The 15883-nt window shown below is 34.3% G+C and overlaps 1 protein-coding gene across 1 annotated transcript in view; it reads left to right on the top strand.

The window, feature by feature from the left end:
• VPS13B (vacuolar protein sorting 13 homolog B) overlaps positions 1–15883 on the top strand; it is a 429559-nt gene that overhangs the window by 45488 nt on the left and 368188 nt on the right. The window contains exons 5-10 of the mRNA XM_059490125.1: positions 2816–2983; positions 4139–4320; positions 6042–6216; positions 11000–11265; positions 13891–13986; positions 14327–14449. Of these exons, the coding sequence (XP_059346108.1) occupies positions 2816–2983; positions 4139–4320; positions 6042–6216; positions 11000–11265; positions 13891–13986; positions 14327–14449 (1010 nt within the window). The remainder of the gene's footprint in view (positions 1–2815; positions 2984–4138; positions 4321–6041; positions 6217–10999; positions 11266–13890; positions 13987–14326; positions 14450–15883) is intronic.

Here is a 15883-nt window from a genome sequence, read left to right as displayed (position 1 = left end):
AATATATTTCCTTCAACGACATTTGCAGGATTTTTGTAAGTTACCTCCTTGTGGCGAAATTGTATCAATATAGTTGTATTAATTGTTGTAAAATACGAAGTTGTAAATACAGGTGGCTTTGGTTTTGGTTCTGAGTGGAGAAATAGCACTGTTTAGTATAGATTTACCTATCTGGTAAAATGTCCTAAGATCTAATTTGCACATCCAGAATTTTAGTAAGATGTGGAGTCATCTGCTTAGGTGTGGGTTTTTTTTTTTTTTTTTTTACGTTCTACGTTCCCGGAGGATATTTTAAAAAAGATTTATTTGTCCTTTTGTTTTAGTGTCCTTGGAGATTAATCTCCAGAGGCAAAGTTTAGCTAAAACTGTAGCTTTGGCAACATCAGACTCCTGCTCAACTTCAGTTGTTTAGATATGTGTACTCTGATGGTATTGATTTTATGACAAGAGAGATACTAAATTTTTGGAGTGTTGGATTTGAAATTGCATTTGTAGCGCATAATGCTCAGTGCAGCCTCCTGGGTTCTGGAGAATTTGAAAAAAGCACACTTGTGGACTTTGTGTTGCACCTCAGGAAAGAATTTAGCCCTACAGATTTTTTGGTAGTTTTATTCACTTGCTGTAGAACACCTAGATTTCAGTGGCAAAGATGCCCATAGTGTTATTCTTAGAAATCACAGAAGTATAAGTAACCTTTATGTGCTTTTTCCCACTTCTATTTAAAACAAAACCCTTTTGAAAAAATCTCCATACATGAAAAACCAACAAACCCTTTATTATACACGAACTTACTGATGTTTTTATTATTTTGGTTTGAATTGTAGGAATTACAATTTCTTAAAAGACTGTTCCTCACGTGTGAAAATCTGCTTCTAGTATATTTGAAGCTGAACTTATTTAGGAAGCTGGTTTTTGTATGATACATCTGACAATGTAGTGTACCACTGGCTAGAAATATCTCCATAGGCAGTTTTGTAGTTTTTAGCAAATCCATGACCCCTGGTTTTTTTTTTTTGGGAAGATAGGACTGTGCTTCCTCTCTTAATGCATTCAGCCAAAAAGACATACAGATGAAAATGGTGCTACTCTTTTCCTGAAAGACCCTTGACAGCAAAATACTGAAGAAACTTTGGACCTGTGGAGAGACAGCTGCACTTTTTTCAATGAAATTAGTAGCTTGCTTTAAAATCATATTTAAATAACTGGCTATAATTTTATAATTGCTAGTTAAATAGTCTGCAAAAATATTTCTATACTGAAATTAGGAAAAGGAGCTAAATGCCTTGTGCTGCTTTCTACTTATGTACAGGTTGGTTTACATCACTCTAGTGATGAATATGGGTCTCTTATGCCCCTTAATTACTGAAGTAATAAATCTGGCTTTTTGAGTTCATATAAACTAAAAATGTCATTGTTTGAAGGAGTCAGTGAGAAAATCCTTAAAAACAGGTTATTCCACATATTTTTCAGTAGTTTTATATTGATATGCAGAAAAAGCCAATTCAGATTATGTTAGAAATCTGACAGTACTAAGCTCTGAAAACATTGAATTTGACTGTATTTCTGGATTTCCTCTTTCTGGTCATTGAGGACTTTGAATCCTGAAAAACCAAAAAATGTTCTATGTCAGCTGGGCAAATTTTTAGTTGCGGAACTCAAGAAAATCACTTATGTAATGGTAAAATTTTCCACATACCCTAAAGTGAAGAATTATATATGAGTGTGAAAAAGATGAATACCTAGAAAAAGCAGAGTAGAATGGAAGTAGCAACGTAAGTATTTTCCTAGTTAACTGACAATACTTTGATGTTTATTTTAATTCTTAATTTGAATTAAAACTCCCTTGTGTCAACAATTTTATTTAATGCAGGTTTCAGAAAACTGCTCTTGAAGCCTGTGGGTTTAGGCCTCTATCATTAGCTAGCTTTTTTAAGCATAGTCACCAAACTGGAACTTGATAGTGTCTATGAAATGTATTTTTAGATGTGTGTAATGTGATAAATTTCAAAACAGAGAAATTCTAAGGCTTGTTTTTTTCTAGCACAAGTGAGTTGGGTCCACAGATAGCTTCAGTATGCATGAAAGACAGGAATATGGGTAGTATTTAATTTCTTTATGATATTGTTAAAAATATTAATGTTTGCCACATACTGTGAATTCCCAGGTGAGATATTTTTTCAATAACATTACATCTAAAAATATGTAAATGGATTTGTTCCCAGCAGGCTTCAGTGCAGCTGCTTACTATTTGGTTGTTGACAGAAATTGGTTTCAGTAAGACCTCAGAGGGGTCTTACTCAACAAGATGTGGATATATTAAGTTTTAGAATGAGAAAGTTCCAGATGTGTTAATACTTAGTTAACTTATAAAAAAACTGTGGGAGCACCTCGGCATAATATATGCACACTAGTAACCTAGCAGCTGGTATTCACTTTTCCAAACCTATTTCTAAATATCTCTCAAGTAATTGTTAAAATTCTTTGTCTACAGTAATCCATAGTGTTATGTTTTCTTAATTAGTTTTAAAGTTAATTAGTTTTGTGTGCTCTATTGTATTCATAGTTTTTAAGAACTTTTTTTATGGTATCTTGCATTTCTAGGATGCTGATTGACTTAACAACTACACAGAGTGTTAAAGAGTTTTAAGTCGTGTTAATTTTTGGGTAAAAATAATACATAGTTTGTTTAAATTTTGATTCTTTAAAAGAGTGCAAGTTAAGAATAGTAAATGTATTGAAATAATGATTTTTTTACTAAATAAATGAGTTTATCATGTCTTCCTTATCTTTGCCAAGAATTTGTTTTAATTTATAGGTTATGTTCAGAGTTTGATTAGGCGTGTTGTAAATAATGTCAACATTGTGATCAACAATCTCATCTTAAAATATGTGGAGGATGATATTGTTCTCTCAGTCAATATCACTTCTGCAGAATGCTATACAGTGGATGAGTTTTGGGATCGAGCATTTATGGACATCTCTGGTGAGTTGATATTTTTTGGTTTTACTTACCACTGTGGAGGCACTCTTAAATTCCTACACAAATTATTGTCTCATAAAAATGGCTTTTTTTTATCAGAAGTAGGACAATTTATGTCTGTTTTGATTTCCAGTCAGTTTTTTCTCTTGTTCTTACCTTAATTCTGATGAGCCAACTGTAATATTATAGACTGATTGATACTACATCCTTGTATGATCACAGATGATCATACAAGGTGTCTTGTCCTCTGTTCACGCTTGCCATGGTATTTTAATTAGTGCTTGCTGCTGGCACTGAGTGCTTAGGCAAGTTTTGTGAGTAGGCAGTAGCACATTAAGGCATTCCATTGCACTTGTTTGTGATGGTCTTCTAACCCTGAACAGGCTGGCAAGAGAGGCAGTCAGAGGTGCTTGCAGTAGTGAGCACAGCATACCAGTTGCAAGGCATGATTCATTTCACTTCACATTTTCAGGGGAAGAAAGCCCCCAACTTCTGACTCTTTATCTTGGTGTTCAATGTCTGAATGTTTCAGTCCTTGAATTACCAGCACTCACCTGTAAGTCTGGGTGCTGTTACTGATATTGGCTAGAGGTGGAACTGGGGCACAGTAACTGTGCTAAGATCACACAGAAGGTTTCAGGTAGAGTGTTGAATTCAATTAATGTTTTCCTGAACCTATTTTTTTTTTTTGTTCTGGCTAAAATAATTACAAACTAATATGACAAAATCACAAATTATATTTCGTGTTAAGATCACTACAAAAGCTTTTGTTTCTTTTGGAAGGTTCAAAAGAAAGCTTTGGGGGATAATATGCAAAACTATTTCTGTGGGAATAATGAGAATCATAGTAATCGTATGCTTCCACATGAAACAGTACTCTTTTATAAAAAGAGGCAAGTTATAGCAGACAGGGTGAAAATTTTTATTGGGTGTAACTAATTTGTACTCATGTCCTGTGCGTTCAGCATAACAGCAAATGATCCTCTTCAGTCACATAAGCAAGTACTTTGCTTCTCTTCAGTCACACAAACAAGTACTTTGATTTAAATAATGACTAAAAAGCTGTCTTGCATTGCTTTCTTCTAGTTAAGAACCTGTATGCACAACTTACTTCTTGTATGTAATATACTTTTTTAACCTATACGCTTCTTTTAAAAGCCACTGATCTGGTACTGAGGAAGATGATCAACTTTTCTGACTGCACAGTATGTCTTGATAAGAGAAATGCTAGTGGTAAAATTGAATTTTACCAGGAACCTCTGCTGTACAAGTGTTCCTTCAGGACTCGTCTGCATTTTACTTACGATAACCTCAACTCCAAAATGCCATCAATTATTAAAGTAGGTATCCAAAATAATTATTTTTGCTACTCCCTTATGAAGTTTTGAGGCTTTTCAAAATATCCTTTAAAATTTTAAGTAAAATGAAAAGCTTATGCTGTTGTGTTTTGCTAAAGGAATTTTTAAATTGTATTTTGTTCATATGATGCAGTTAGTTTATGTGCAGAAACAGCACCTAAGTAAGTAAGTTATGTTCTCTAATATTTTCATTTTTTCCTGGTGTTTAAAAAAACCCCATAATTGTAAGGGGGGAAAGAAAGTCTGCAGATAATCTGTTAAAAAACCCTCGGTGGTATACTTTAGGGTGTCTGCAATGAGATGGAAAGGATTTTTTTTGCCTTAAGTTATTGTTTCAAATATAGCTCCACCTCTTATGAATAATGTGAAGCATCAGTGGATTGACACTCTGTAGTGTACCACGTGAGATGGATTAGCAAGCCAAACTCAGCTCCTAGTGAGCAGTGGCACAATGTTATTATTATTATGAGTAGTAGCATTAATATTAGTATTAGTATTATTATCTGTGGGTCATAAGGATGCAGTTTTTAGCGACTGCCTAAAATATTTAGCCAATGATTGGAAATAGTTTTTTTTTTTTTTCGTAGGGCTGAAGCAAAAAGAACTGCTATTAGTAAACATAACAACTTCATTTATGAAATTAAATTTAATCTGAGGATGCTAAAATCCTTTTAAAAGCCTCTGCTGCAAATGGTATTACTGTAGCTTCAGCACCCTGAAGGGTTGGTTGCTGAAGGACAGTGGTTTTTCCAGCTCAGGACAAAAGCCAGCCGAGCTCCAAAGTAATTTTACATGGTTTTTGAATTGGATTGTATTAAGGCCAACACTGATACGTAGTTACTTTTAATTTCCATTATTTTCACCTGCAGCATGTAGAAACTGGACCTGGAGTTGAAAATATGTCTAATGTTGGATGGTAGTTTTGGTACAATAATTTTATGCAGCTCTTACTTAATGAAAGGTACCTTTCTTATCTTGTTTGACTTTGATGTTACAGAATGATCACATATTCAAAATATTTTGAAGTATTTAGCTGTTTAACAGCTAAAATTTTAAAAGAAGGATAAGTTTTCATGCCATTAATTTTAGTCTTTGCAAAGCTTTCTTTCATTTAGTGAAAGATGCCTTAACTGCATGTTTGAAATGGAATATTCAGAGGAGCCAGTTTTCTGCACTGCAGTTGGAATCAATTCTTCCCTCCATTACTTGGCCATTTGGAACAGTGTTTGGAGTAGGAAAGAGTCAAAATGAAGGACCTTGTATGTTAAAACCAGTATATCTAGAGTTTATCTAGATATACTATCTAGATATCTAGGTTATCTAGAGCATGCAGAGATTTTAAAGAAACTCTATAATGAAAATAAAATTAGAGCATTGTAAGAGCCTTTATTAAATACTCTAACATCACTTAGATTTGAGAAAGTTCTTCAGGAATAACTTTAAAAAACAAATACATAAATATTTGTGTGTGTAAAACATGTTACACTTAATTTTTCAGCTGAAGATCTCTCGTGTGGCAACCCAAGTGAATGTTTTTGGTAGGCTTTGTTTGCAGCCCTTTGCCTTCTGTTGTATTGCACATCTCATTTTTGGAAATAAAATGCCCATACCAAATGAATACAGAGTTGTATATGGTTTAAAACTAGGCTTTACTGATGTCAGAGCTTTGTATTATTTGTTTTTGTTCTCTTTTCATGTTACAGATTCACACATTAGTTGAAAGTTTGAAACTTTCAATTTCTGATCAGCAGCTTCCTATGTTTATACGTATAATGCAGCTGGGGATTGCTCTGTATTACGGAGAAATAGGCAACTTCAAAGATGGGGAAAGTGAAGAGTTGATTTGCCACACTAAAGATATGTTGGGAAATATCACAGGTGAGTACAGTTTTTCATTTGTAAGAAGAAATGTTAAAAACATTCATTTCTTTGCTTTTTTGCAAATGGAAATATCCAAGTCTAGTTCTTGCTGAGTATCTTGAGGATGCAGTGCTTTCACATGCTTAATTATTTGTTCTATAATTCTGATGGTCTTAATTAACTGAGGTTAAATATGATCTAAGAAGACCATTTTGAGAGTTGTGACACTGTAGGGTACTTTGGATTTGTCTGTCAGTATATCATGCATTAAAGCACCTTTCCATAAGCAAGTCTGAAACTGGCAGCAGCCACACTTGAGCTAAATAAGAGAAAAGCCAAGGTGTGCTTCTTAATTTCTTTGAAAATGGTCATTGAGAGTAGATGTATCAGAACTTGTCCTAAGCAAGGAAGTATTACTTTGTTCTGTTTCCCATAGTTCTGTCCTTTTATCTTGTCTGGTCTCAACTTTTTATTTTCATATAACATGTGTTCCTTCTTCTGTGTGATCTTTTGTGGTAACTTAGTGCAACAGGATCTTTTCAGGAGCATTGCACTCATGAGGGGTGAATGTTCTTCATCTTTGTGTGATTGCTTCCCATCTGCTGCTTCTCAGGCACATGGGGTGACTCTTGGGGTGATTCTGTGCAGGGCCTGGAGTTGGTCCTTGTGGGTCCCTTCCAACCCAGCTTATTCTGCAATTCTCTGAATTTATTTAGAGATTTGTATTTTAATTTAAATTGCCTCAAGACAAAAGTTGTGGTTATCTTTCCAAGGTTGCATTTGAATCTTTTGAATTGGGGAAATAGGAAGAGAAATTTACCTCACCTAGACAATTCTTGGAATTTCATTTGAAGGTGACATAGCTCTCTTAAGCTAGGCTTAAATTTATAATATTACAGCAGTTTAAAGCTATGCATAAACTAATAAATTAATTATGTTCTGTTGAAGAAATATACCATTTTAATTTGCATTAGGAGACTGTAATTTTTTAAAAAATTCTGTGTTGCTGTCGTTGCTGTCTTCTCTGGTTTCAGAGAAATAGGTGCATGATGGGTAAATGACAGCAGTGGAAATTTTTTTCCGAATATGGCCTTCACTGTTGTTTGGCACAGATAACTGTTTCACTCTTATTTCAGATGTAGAATCCTCTGTCATGTTACTGCTGTGTAAAAATGAGAAAACAAATAAGATATCTGTAAATAGTTCTCTCTTATTGTCTCTGAAGATGGGTTTTCTGCACTAGAAACTCTGCATTGCAAACATGAGTTCATTACACAAAATACATTATTAGAAGGAATTAATATTCTGCAAATATTGGCTTAATATTCTGCTGAGACTTTAAAAGCATACAAGTTTTAGAAAAATCATCAATGTGTATTTTAGTAACTTTCTGTATCTAACCAATGATTTGTACTATTTACAGGTCAAAGTGTCAGGAAGTTTTCTCTGAAGCACTGCATTGCCCCTGCTTTCAGACAGAGGGTTGTCTCTGTATCATGGAATATCTTTCTTTTGTTAGAATGAAGTTTTCCCCAAATTTGGCTAAGTGTTTGTGCCATGGAGAATGACAATGTATTTAGCGTTGCTTGAATTTTGTGCCTGCATTCCTGGAGTCAGTAAGGCAACTAGGGCTATTTGAATACAGGAAAGACACAGAAAGAAGAGAGAAATCATATGAGTCAATGTGAGAACTGCTAGGATGGGTAAGCAATGACTTTCAGGTGAAAAAAATATAAGGATTGGAGACAGAGTAACTGGGATGAGAAAAGTGGAAGGAAGCTTTAACTGTGGAAGAGGACAGAAGTCAGCAGAGCTATGTGGGTTTTACTCAGCTTCTTTTGGTTAAGGTGTGAAGATGTGGTGATACAAATATAATTTAAGCAACGATTAACGTTAAAAGGCATCTTCCTACAAGTACACAGTTACTTTTGCATCTAGAATTAAATTTGAAGTTCTTACATCCAAATATGTGTAAAATCTTTGGCAGTCCATCTTGTCATCTTTGTATTAATGAGTGCCTTCAGGATCATTGAATTGCAATTGCTGTTGGTCAGTCCCATTTGCATTCTTTTGAACAACTGTCAGTTTGACTTCCTAGCTTTTCATAAGACAGCCATCTCAAAAAGAAATAATATAATGTAACTCTGCACTGTTATGCACAAGATGTTTCAGAAGGGTCGGGGATAAGATTGCAAAAGAAATCTGTAGTTGCCTACACAGCTTTTGTTCAACTGTGCTGTGCTCTAACATTATTGTTGTACTTAATTATATGATCATATGTATTTGACAGAGCTATCTCCTTCAGAACACAAGACAGATGGCAATTGTTGGATGGCCAAGGCAGAGATGTAGAGGCAGTTTTAGAAGCCCATTTGTATCTTTACTGCAAAATATTTTGCCACACACAAGCTAAAATGGTCGTGCCATTTATGCTTGTTTCCAGTGTCTTAGTTGTGAGTTTGTAGTAGCTTCTTGGGTTTGTAGCAGACAAATTGTGAATAAGAACATGAATTTTAATGTATACATTATTTAGTGACACAAGAATGAACATCTACATCTCTGTCCTTGAAGCATGTACTAAGCTTCACTCATACAGTTTCATGGCTGATTCAATGAGATGAAAATTCATGCTATTGCCAGCAGGGATGCATTCCTTCCTTCTTCCTCTAGTGCCAGCACTTGTATTCATGTAGCCATAGGCTAGGCTGGATCACCCATAGCTGGCTAAAAATATATAGACAGAGAAATAAATAAATAAATACCAAGAGAGTAATTTTCTACTATGTTAATTCCAGATTGATGTTGAGAGAAACTAGTTTCCAGATTCCTATTACAGATAAATATCTCAAATCCTTTAAGAGAAAGTAAATTTCTGAAGGTCAGACTTGATTTGAGCATGCAAGCAGTGAGATGCAGTCACACTGTACTTGTGTAATATATATAAAATGTATTTCTTAACTGGAATCACTCTCCTGCATTATGGGGCAAGACTTCCAGTGTGAACTATGAATGGCTAGAAAAAAATGACTTTAGAAACCTGATGCAGGGTAACATTTTGTCCTTTAACAAACTCATGTAAGTAAAACAGGGGTTTTGTCACTATGTTTCATTATCCAATATGTTTTCAGGCAATGAAGTGGTTAGTGTAGTTAGTTCAAAGCAAAGAGACTGTGATTCATGTTTCCCACATACACGCTCTCCTTCACATATTCCTTGTTATAAATGAATTTACAATGTATTTATATTTGTAGTGTTTAGAGGATGTTGTGTGTTGTTTATCAGGCTGATGTGCATATTTTCTTAAGTTTGGTGATTGTATAGGGGCTGTAGTAGCTTTAATTTAGTGATAGAAAATATATATATTCCTCTTGCAATTTTCTGTCTCACAGTATATAGGTAGAGGAGCTAGGGTAAAATGGTGCTTATTTTAATGTTTTCCAAAATATTAAAAAACATTATAATCCAAACTATTACTTGGCATATTTTACTGTTCTCTCCGTGTATTTCAAAAAGGGGTATGCTAAATGATGGTTGAAATTTATGGCCAGGTAGACCAAATGTTATACATGACCCAGGTTCTACAGCTCCACCTTTTTTTCAGTTGTTGCCAGGCCTTCCACCATTTCTTTTGTGCTTGCCAACAGCAGTCTGTACTAAACTACTTGAGTCATGATCAGTGTCAGTTTTTTTTTCCTTCTACAGCTGACAGTTCTTCCTCTTGGCTTTTTCCAGGATTTTATGTGCACCTCTTCTGTATTTGCTGTGTTTCAAGATTTGTTTCTGGATTTAAATCTGCTCCTTGAGACTTGTATGAAGGGAGTAGAAAGGGAGCTTGCACTGCCTTTGTGGGAGGAGATACCCTTGCCTCTTAAGCAAGTGCAGAGAATTCTCAGGAGTGTTTTTTATTATTCTTTCCTCAGTTATGCAAGTATAAAAAGAGTAGAAGGCTAAAGAGCAGTTAAACTAAGCAATAAAAGGTCTGAAACTTGTAAAAATGGGATCTCTGAGATTGAAAATACATGAATAGAATTGGAATATGGCTATTTCTGTTCTCAGTTAAATGATTCATTGAACATAATGTTCACCTTCAGGAACAGTACTGCATCCAGTACTACCTACAGTAATTCTGAAGTATTTAATAGCCCTCATGAGTCCCACAAGAGTGGTGATGAAACCAGATAAAAGCTATTTGTACATGCAGTACATTACCTACCTGTTTAGATAATGAGTCTTAGACTTGAATCTTTGGGGAAGTTCTTACTTTGTTCTGCATGCGATCTCTGCTGATTTTCACAGGTGACCAATATTTTGACTTTTGACTCACAGATGGCTACCAGCTTTTTTGAGCATAGATTAACTTGTAGTTAGTTATGTAGTAGCACAGATTAATTTGAAGTACTTTTGAATTTAATTTTAAAATTGGAAACTATAAGATCATGATATCATTATTTAGTCAGATTTAATTTTACAGCTTTAGGAAGTCTTTAATGAAAGCAGTCTTGAGGGCTTGTGGTGTAGATGGCAAATTCTAGTCTCACTGCAGATGTATGATACTAAAACTATGGCCAAGACCCTTAATATTTTTTGGAGAAAAATGTTAATGAATCAAAGAAGTGCTTGAAAAAACTCATATTCAGTAATTTAAAATTTGTACTGACTTCCTATGATTATAAGCCAAGTATCAGTGAATGCTGTGTGGAATACAGTCCAAGATAAATTTCACATACCTTAAATTTGAATTTAATAAATGAATTTTTAAGTATGGTTTATCTGAAATTTAGCTTGGTATTTGTTTTAAAAGGCACAGAAGATGAAGCAAGCTCAGTAATGCAATATCCTACACAGTACATTGGTCAAGATCCTTACTTCCATCAAGATGATGACCAGCAACAAGGATGGGTTTCTTGGGCTTGGTCTTTTGTTCCTGCTATTGTGAGTTATGATGATGAAGAGAATGATTCTGGTGGAATTGGTGATGGAACAGCAGAACAGCAGAAGTCTCAGTCCCTCAAGGATCCTATTATTTCAGTTGGCTTTTACTGCACAAAGGCAACAGTGACTTTTAAGGTAAATATTTCTCTGTGTCACTTATTGAGGAAGTGCATAAAGATTTCCTGAGCATTCAAATACTGTTTGATTCAAGACAAATATTGTTGGTATTATGAGGGGAGTATTTAGTTAATGAATAACAAGAAATGTGAATGCTAAAAATTCCTCTTGAATTGTACTGGACTGATAATGGCAATGTGAGTAGTTTTTGTTATTTGAGCTTAGAATTTGAGTGTGAACTTCATCATGTTCAAAAGAAACCACTTAATTTACTTAGATTAATATTTTTTGATGGGAAAAAGCCTGAAGGCATTCTGTGAATGTTCACTGCAGAATTCCATTACAAATACATATTTCTTTATAAAAGCCCTTCTAATTTAGAGCTAGGATTGGAGGAATTTTTAGAGACTATTCCTTTTTTGGACTATTGTATGTGAAAATACCATTTTAACTTGATAATGCTGAATTAATTTTCCATAGGTCGAAATTTTATTGAAGGAAAAGAAGATAAATAGTACATATAGGCTGAGCTATAAACAGTATATGTAGAGAAATATTTAATATAAGCTCTAAGCACAGCTGGAAATTGTTGCTGGCCTTCTAATATTTTGTAAGCTTGCAGAAGGGAATATGGAGAGTCTGACTAAGATATTGAGATGTATTGACAGAAATTAGAAATTAAAGTATTGAATTAGCAGAATACTTGCAATGTTTCAAGCTATTTGCAAGCAATTCTATGTGCATGACTACACCAAATGGCTCTTGGCTTTACAATTAAGCATGTATTAAATCAAGGTCAGAACTTTGCCACAGAGTAATTTAGCATGATTTTTATGACTTTGAGCCTTTCAGATTAACTGCAAGACTTTTGTAACTCTCATACAAAAATTATGTGCCTGATTATACCCAGTACCATCAGGAGCTCCCTGTCCCTTTTCTGCCTGTTTGGCTTGACATCTGTGCACAGGAATGTTTTATGGGGCTTTATGCCAAATTTAGCTGTTTTTGTTTGGTGGTGTAGAAGGGCATTTAGCTGCTCAGAAACTGCCTGAAAGGGTGAGACAAGTGACTTTGGAAGCTGTAGATATTCTGTGGGGATGTTGATGTTTTAAGCCTTCAGCCTCCTGAAAAATTTGGTTGAAAAATTTGAAGATATCAACAGCATTCAAGTGTTCAGTCGTGTTCTTTTGTGTCAGTCTGCTTCAGCTTGCATTAAAAGAGGCTAAAAATAAATATTATAATTTTGTTCCCTCCATTAATTATATTCCTGGGACACCGCTTGAAACATTAATTATATTCCTGGGAATATAATTAATTATTTTCCTGGGACACCACTTGAAACATGAACAAGCCACTAAAGTCCAAATTTTTCATTTATCATGGCTCAGCATCTTCTTTTACACTGTCGTACAGTAGTAATTTTGTGCTCTTGTTCCTCATGCAAGAAAACTCATTAAAAATAATATGAGCTGATTCTTTGAACATGTGTTTTGCTAGAGAGGGTTTTCCTAATGCTTCATTTGCAAATTCACGCATTTTATATTAGGAAGTGATTAAAAACTACTCAAAATGTAACATTTTGCATTTTAGAGATTTGAAATGTGAAGTGATGTATGATGCTAATATGGTGACAGGAGGAAAACAGAATTCATTGTTCTGCTTGCATGCAAAGAGTGTATGGAATTAATTTGTGGTTCATATTTTGGTTAAAAAATAAGGTCAAGTTTCTGCATTAACATTTTGAATAGTTGATATCATTCCAGCTAAAATCATGCCAAATTAAATGTACCGTTTTCTAATAATGGTGAAAACTATTCTTGTAATTTCTGAGTTCTTTTAATCAATTAATTGCTTTTCCTCCGCAATAATTGCACACAGGTGAAGGGTGATCAGTGACTTTTTTCATCCAATTTTCTTGGACATTCAGATTACACAATTTTAAATTGAAACAGCATCCGTTTGTATCCAGTCTTGAAAACAAAGAGAGTGTGTAGATATTCGTTTCAAAAAATTACATTTTGAAGTATTTAAACTGTTCACCATAAACTAACTTGAGGTTTTTTATGTGCCAAATGTAATATATTCAGTATAGAGTGCATCTTTTTACTTGTTTTTCTTGGCTCTATGTTATGTGCTTTTTAACCTGTGCATGTTTTCCCATTTTGAATTTTTATATCAAAATCATGCAAGAAATATAAATGCATGTTGCTCTTGATTGGCATGACATGAAACAAAAATGTGTATGGTTATAATCAAAAAGTGTCTGCAATACTATAATGATGTTTAATTATTTTCTGGGGAAAATAAATCAAATATTAATGGATTTTTACAGGAGTTTATAAGCTTATTTGGTATTTATATCTGTTTCATCTTTTCACACAGTTTCTCTTTCGATAAGCAAACTGAAAATACCGTAGTGGATTTAAAGCATTCTGTTGTAGCATATTTCAAACCAAAGTTGAACATGAGACGTTCTGGATATGGATAATGTGCTACAGCTGTTTAATTGCACCTGTTTTCTGACAGTTAATGTATTTTTGCCCATAGTTTACTTTGTCTTTATCAGTTCTGTGTATTAATGACCATACTGTCATTGAATACTAATATTGACTTTTATAAGGTGTTTATCCTGTTCTTCTGTAGCTCACTGAAATGCAAGCTGAAAGTAGTTATTACAGCCCTCAGAAAGTAAAATCCAAAGAAGTCATATGCTGGGAACAAGAAGGAACAACAGTTGAGGTAATTTTACATTGACAAGGCTTTTTTGATCCATTTAAAGTCATTACCAAGAAGTTGCCGGTAAAGTATTTTTAAATTATTTATCTGCCGATTTTTCATATGCTGTCATATTATATGTGTTTGTTGTAATAATCACATAGATATTAACTCTCTAAACTTCTGTGTTGTAGTGGTTGAACACTATAGTGATACCTTCCTTTCTGGTGGCCGGTGTGATTGCTATTTATTGAAACTCTAATTATATAAACAAGCATATTTTGCTTCATTTTCGTCCATCTTCTCTATTTCTTGTGGAATAGAAGGCTTAAAAATTTATCACTTTATTCTTTTTCATCACTAGGTCCTTATGAAAGGTGAACTTTTTTTTGATTGCCAAATAGGTTTTGTTGGTTGCCAAGCTATGTGCCTTAAAGGAATTATGGGAATTAAAGACTTTGAAGAGAATATGAATAGAAGTGATGAAGTGAGTATGTTGAAATAACAGTTGATTTGCCCAGTAAGCAATTTTGTTATCCTTTATTAAAATATCTGATTGCAAAAATGGAAAAGACTGCTATTACTAGCTGTGATTTTTGGAGATTACTGTGATACAGAGCTCAGTGTCTATTCCTTAGAGTTGAAAAGACAAATATCTCAGATTGAGAAGAGGCAGAATATAAGACTTTTTAAAAATCTTTTTGGAGAGTAACCCATTGTTGCCTTTGTAATTTTGTATAAAAAATTAAAATATAATTGAAAGTGTTTGAAAGTACTTAAATCAATCAAAGATTGGAAGGGAAAAAATGGGAACACTGTATGGTGAAGATAATAAAGGTGGCACAAATACTGAATGAGTGTCTTACCTCACTTTTCAGTAAGATTGAGAGCAGTATGAAGTGAATGAGTTAGACAGTATTAATTCTTGTATTTTAAACAGATGCAAATCTTCAATTGTTTAAGAAAAAATCAGGTATCATTATGAGCTACTTTAAAATTATTTAATGAAGTGTTGCATGAAATTCTGAATTCAATAATGATGATTTTTAGGTGATTTGTAGATAGGGTAATGCCCTAAAGTATTGGAGAACAGCAACTATTATCTATGTTTAAATAAAAACAAATAATATAGACAAGAAGAGACCTGTTAACTTGATGTTAGTCCTCTGTGATATCTTGTAAAGTATTCTAAAAAGGAAAATAAGGAATATGGAAGAAAATAAGTGCCTGTATTTATGTCAAATATCTCCTAATCTGGGAAATTGTGATATTATGATAGATTTGAGCACATCATGGCTTGACACCCATCTCAGGTGTTAGTGTGTGCAGAGCAGAAAACAAGAAAATATCATGATATGGCTGCTGAGTATGACATTATTGGGATTTTAGGGATGCAGTGGGACACACTGTATGACTGGTGTGCTGTTATGGATACACAGAGGCTTTTCCAGAAGGAGAGGCTGGGGAGGCAAGGATGAGCCAGCTGTAAAATGCTATGCTGGCCTTGTTAAGGACAAGGGGGATGTGGCTGGGGATGTGAGGGTGGACAGCCACCTTGCCTGTAGCAACTGAGATTGTCAGGTATAAAATCTTGAGAGAATTGATTTTTTAGACTGAGGTGAGTGGGTGAGCAAAAGAATTTCACAGAATCATAAAATTGTCTCTTTTGGAATGAACCCAGAAAAAACATCAAGTCCAACTCTTTAGTGAATATCCCATACAGGGATTGAACCCACAGCTGTGGCATTATTAGCCCCATGTTCTGACCAATGGAGATAATTTCCTTTAAGTTAGTTAATAAGGAACATTTGGGGTTTTATTCTTACTCATTTTTCTGCCACTTTCTAGTCCAGGAATTTAGGAAAGTACCTGCTTAATGACAGTGGTGATGATTCTACTTGCCTGTTGTCTGTGTACTGCT

The sequence above is a fragment of the Ammospiza nelsoni genome, chromosome 1 (genome assembly GCF_027579445.1).
Source record: "Ammospiza nelsoni isolate bAmmNel1 chromosome 1, bAmmNel1.pri, whole genome shotgun sequence".
Taxonomy (NCBI): Eukaryota; Metazoa; Chordata; class Aves; order Passeriformes; family Passerellidae; genus Ammospiza; species Ammospiza nelsoni.
This window is presented reverse-complemented; position numbering and strand designations above follow the sequence as displayed.